General features: G+C 40.1%; 1 protein-coding gene across 1 annotated transcript; it reads right to left on the reverse strand.

The window, feature by feature from the left end:
• Positions 1-1,896: 1,896 nt before the first annotated feature.
• Positions 1,897-3,357, reverse strand: Gja10 (gap junction protein alpha 10). The gene has a single exon (XM_004663638.2). The coding sequence runs from the start codon at positions 3,355-3,357 to the stop codon at positions 1,897-1,899; it is 1,461 nt and encodes a 486-aa protein (XP_004663695.2).
• Positions 3,358-4,203: the final 846 nt, after the last annotated feature.

Here is a 4,203-nt window from a genome sequence, read left to right on the forward strand (position 1 = left end):
CCTGATTTCAAGCTGTATGATAAGGCAATAGTGATAACAGCATGATGCTTAAATAAAAACAGGCACATCAATCAGTGGATTGGGAAAGGTCTAGGCATGAGTTCAAGTACCTACAGCTACCTGATCTTCAGCAAGGCAGCCACGAAAATACTGGAGCAAAGAAAGACAGCAGGGCTGGAGAGATGGCTTAGCGGTTAAGCACTTGCCTGTGAAGCCTAAGGACCCCGGTTCGAGGCTCGATTCCCCAGGTCCCACGTTAGCCAGATGCACAAGGGGGCACACGCGTCTGGAGTTCGTTTACAGAGGCTGGAAGCCCTGGCGCACCCATTCTCTCTCTCTTCCTCTATCTGTCTTTCTCTCTGTGTCTGTCGCTCTCAAATAAATAAAAAAATAATAATAAAAAAAAAGAAAGACAGCAGCTTCAACAAAATAGTGCTGGAGAAACTGGATAGTCACATGTAGAAGATTGAATTTGGACCCTCTCCTTTCACCTTACATTAAAAACAACTCCAGGTGGATCAAGAACCTCAATATAAGACCTGAAACTAAATTGATTAGAAGAGAAGGTAGGGAGAACACTCAAAGATATAGGCAGGCATAAGGAAAGATTTCATGAACAAGACTCAGGTGGCCCAGGGAATTAAGCAAAAACTCAACAACTGGAACCTCATGAAAATAAAAAAGCTATTGTACAGATAAGCAAACCATCAACAGAGTCAATATACAACTTTTTGAATGAAAGAAAACCTTCACTGGCAATACCTCCAACAAAGGCTTAATATCTAGACTACAAAGAACTCAAAAGCCTAAACAATAAAAATAAACCAAGCATTCCACTTAAAAATGGGGCAGGGAATTGAACAGAAAGTTTTCAAAGGAAGAAATAGAATTGGCTGATAAACACCTAAATGGATGTTCAACATCTGTACTTATAAAGGAAATGCAAATTAAAATGATTATGAGATTCCATCTCACTCCAGTCAGAATGACAACCATAAAAAAATAAAATAAAATGAAGGCTGAAGAGATGACTTAGCAGTTAAAGCCTGTGCCTGCACAGCCTCAGGACCCAGGTTCAGTTCACCAGTACCTGAGTAAGCCAGAGGCACATGGTGATGTATGTGTCTAGTGTTTGTTTGCAGTAGCTAGATGCCCAATTGTACCCATTCTCTCTCTCTCTCTCTCTCTCTCTCTCTCTCTCTCTCTCTCTCCATCATAAATAAATAAATAAATAAATAAATAAATAAATAAATAAATAATCAAATGACAGTACATGCTGGAGGGAAGTGGAGAAAGAGACCCTCATCCACTGCTGGTGGGAATGTAAACTTGGACAGACACTGTGGAAATCAGTATGAAGATGTCCCAAAAGGCTGAAAATATAACCATCATCAGATCCACCTATACCTCTTTTGTGAATATACCCTAAAGACTATATTGTACACCACAGAGACACTTGCTCCACTATTTTTATTGCTGCTCTATTCACAATATCCAATAACTGGAAGCAGCCTAGATGCTCATTAACAAATGAATTGCTAAATGAAGAATTAACTGCTCTCTCTTTAGTCCATCTATCCTCACTAGCATGACACCTTATACTTGGTCACACTTATATATTTACCTGTCTAACTTTTCCAACTATGCTCTGAGCCTTTTAATGGAATAAATGGTATTTAACCATTTATATAGCCAATAATTATAATTGTGACTGGTAAAAGTAATTTTTCTCTAAGTTATTAATTGAATTTAGTTGAATGTATTGAATGAATTTACTTTTTTCATAAATTTATTTTTCTCTCAATCCACTCTCTCTTAGCACATATACATATGTCCTGTGTAGGATGAAAGAAAAAATGGGAAAAATAATAGAGCAACTCTTGTGAAGTTTAGTGATCAACATGTCTCTTTACTTACCATTGATGTTCTGTGCCCACTGGCTGATGGAAGAGGTGAGGGACTGTTTTCCTGATGTGGAAAATCTAAAAAGGAGCTATTCAGAGAACTGGAGCATTGTGAGTCACTCTGCGACTCTCCCTTTTCAGACAGTAATCTGGACAGAAAGCTTGCCTTACGACTGCCTGGGTAAGGTCTGTCTCTCCATACCACACTCTCTCTCATGCTGCCATCACTGTCTTTACAATGACTTTGAAGATCTGTGAAGGCTTTCTCTGAGGCTTCCAGACCCTGGAATCGCTCAACAGTTCCTAATGAATAAGATGGACAGTGTTTAGACTCCATTATTGTACCTAGCCAGGACTGGGACACTGTATTTTTTGGTTCAGAGGAGGAAATGTATGGCTGCTGTCCTTGGTACTGAATTCTGGCACTGCCATTTTGGGGACACGGGCTGTGGACGTGGAGCTGTCCGCTGTTCTGATCCTTTTCCACCCTGTATCTTTGGCTACAGGAAGCATCTACCTCAAGTTGCCTGGGCTGTGAAATTTGGCACATGCTTTTAGACCTTGGCACATTGTCTCGGATAACTTTCAGATTATTAGTAGCTTGAAGGAAAGCAATTCTTTCAGGTAAAGAAGAACAAGCAGTACACTGCTGGGCCCCTGGATATTTCTTGAAATGGAGTGGAAGGCCTCTTTCATTCTCAATGCTCTCACTGCTGGATTTCCCATAAAGTACCCTCCTTATTTTTGTGATGCCCAGATGAAATATTTCCAGTATATTGAGTAACAAGGAGATGGCCGCGATGCTGTGCATAAAAAGCATGAAAATGGTCTTCTCCGTGGGCCTGGACACAAAGCAATCCACTGTATTGGGGCAAGGAGGCTGAGTACATTTGTAAAGAGGGTGCATTTGAAATCCATAGAGAAAATATTGACCTATCATGAATCCGACTTCCAGCACAGATCTGGTCAAGATGTGTAAGATGTAAGTACGCAGCAGACATCCTTTCAGAGGGACTTTATGAATCCTCTTCTGCTCCTCTAGCCTCCTCAGTTCCCTATCTATCCTTTGTTGCTCCTCTGCATCAAGCTGTGGATTCTCCATTTGGGCTCTAAGGTGTGACTTTTTCTTCTGTCTTTCCTTCTCAAAGGCCTTAAGTCTATAAAGTGCATGGCCCATATACACCAGAGAAGGTGAAGACACAAATATGATCTGCAAAACCCAGAATCGAATCAAAGAAATGGGGAAAGCATCATCATAACACATATTTTTGCAACCTGGCTGCTGGGTATTACAAGTAAACGCAGACTGTTCATCATCCCAGACATCCTCAGCAGCGACACCAAGTACCAGCATTCGAAAGACAAAGAGAATAGTCAGCCAGATTTTCCCCATTATGGTTGAGTGATAATGAACTTCTTCTAAGATACCACCCAATAAGTTCCAATCCCCCATGGTTAGAGACTTGTATCTGAAATATACAGAAAACATGGAGGTTAGGAAAGCCAAATGATATAATTTATAAAGACATGTACTCATAAATATCACAAGAACTTTGTTCATATCACCCAAACTATGAAGATTCTTCTAGCTTAATATCTATGTTTCACAAATAGAAACTGGAAGTTTCCAAAGAATATCAGTTCCTTATAAAACTCCAAAGACTCTCCATAACACAATACAATTTATTTCTTATTCTCTTCATCTTCTACACAGAGTCACCTGTCATTATAGGATATCATTAGTTTCCACATTTATACAATACATTCTTCAATTTTGTTCGTTGTTTTAATCATGTGAGATGCCCCATTTGTATACATTTAATGTGATAAATAAGTCTCAACTCCTCTAGAACTTTTCCCTAACCATGCCAAGTGTGGTAGTTTGATTCAGGTGTCCCCATAAACTTATGTGTTCTGAATGCTTGATGCCCAGCTGATAGCAATTTGGGAGTTGTAGCCTCCTGGAGATGTTGTATTATTGGTGGTGGGTTTATGAGTGTTATAGCCAGTGTGGTGGTTTGAGTCAGCTGTCCCCCATAAACTTAGGTGTTCTTAATGCTAGGTTCCAAGCTGATGGTAATTTATAAATTAAAACCTCCTGGAGGCAGTGTATTGTTGGGGTAGGCTTATGGGTATTACAACCAGTTTCCCCTTGCCAGTGTTTGGCACACTATCTTGTTCCTATTTTTCACCTGATGTTGGCCAGGAGGTGATGTCCAGCCTCTGCACATACCTTCATTTTCCCCTGCCATCTTGGAGCTTCCCCTGAAGGCTGTAAGCTAAAATAAAACCTTTCCTT

Source organism: Jaculus jaculus, chromosome 7 (genome assembly GCF_020740685.1).
Source record: "Jaculus jaculus isolate mJacJac1 chromosome 7, mJacJac1.mat.Y.cur, whole genome shotgun sequence".
Taxonomy (NCBI): domain Eukaryota; kingdom Metazoa; phylum Chordata; class Mammalia; order Rodentia; family Dipodidae; genus Jaculus; species Jaculus jaculus.

Coding starts and splice junctions, on each gene's coding strand:
- Gja10 (XM_004663638.2), bottom strand. CDS start 3,357: ATGGGGGATTGGAACTTATTGGGTGGTATCTTAGAAGAAGTTCATTAT.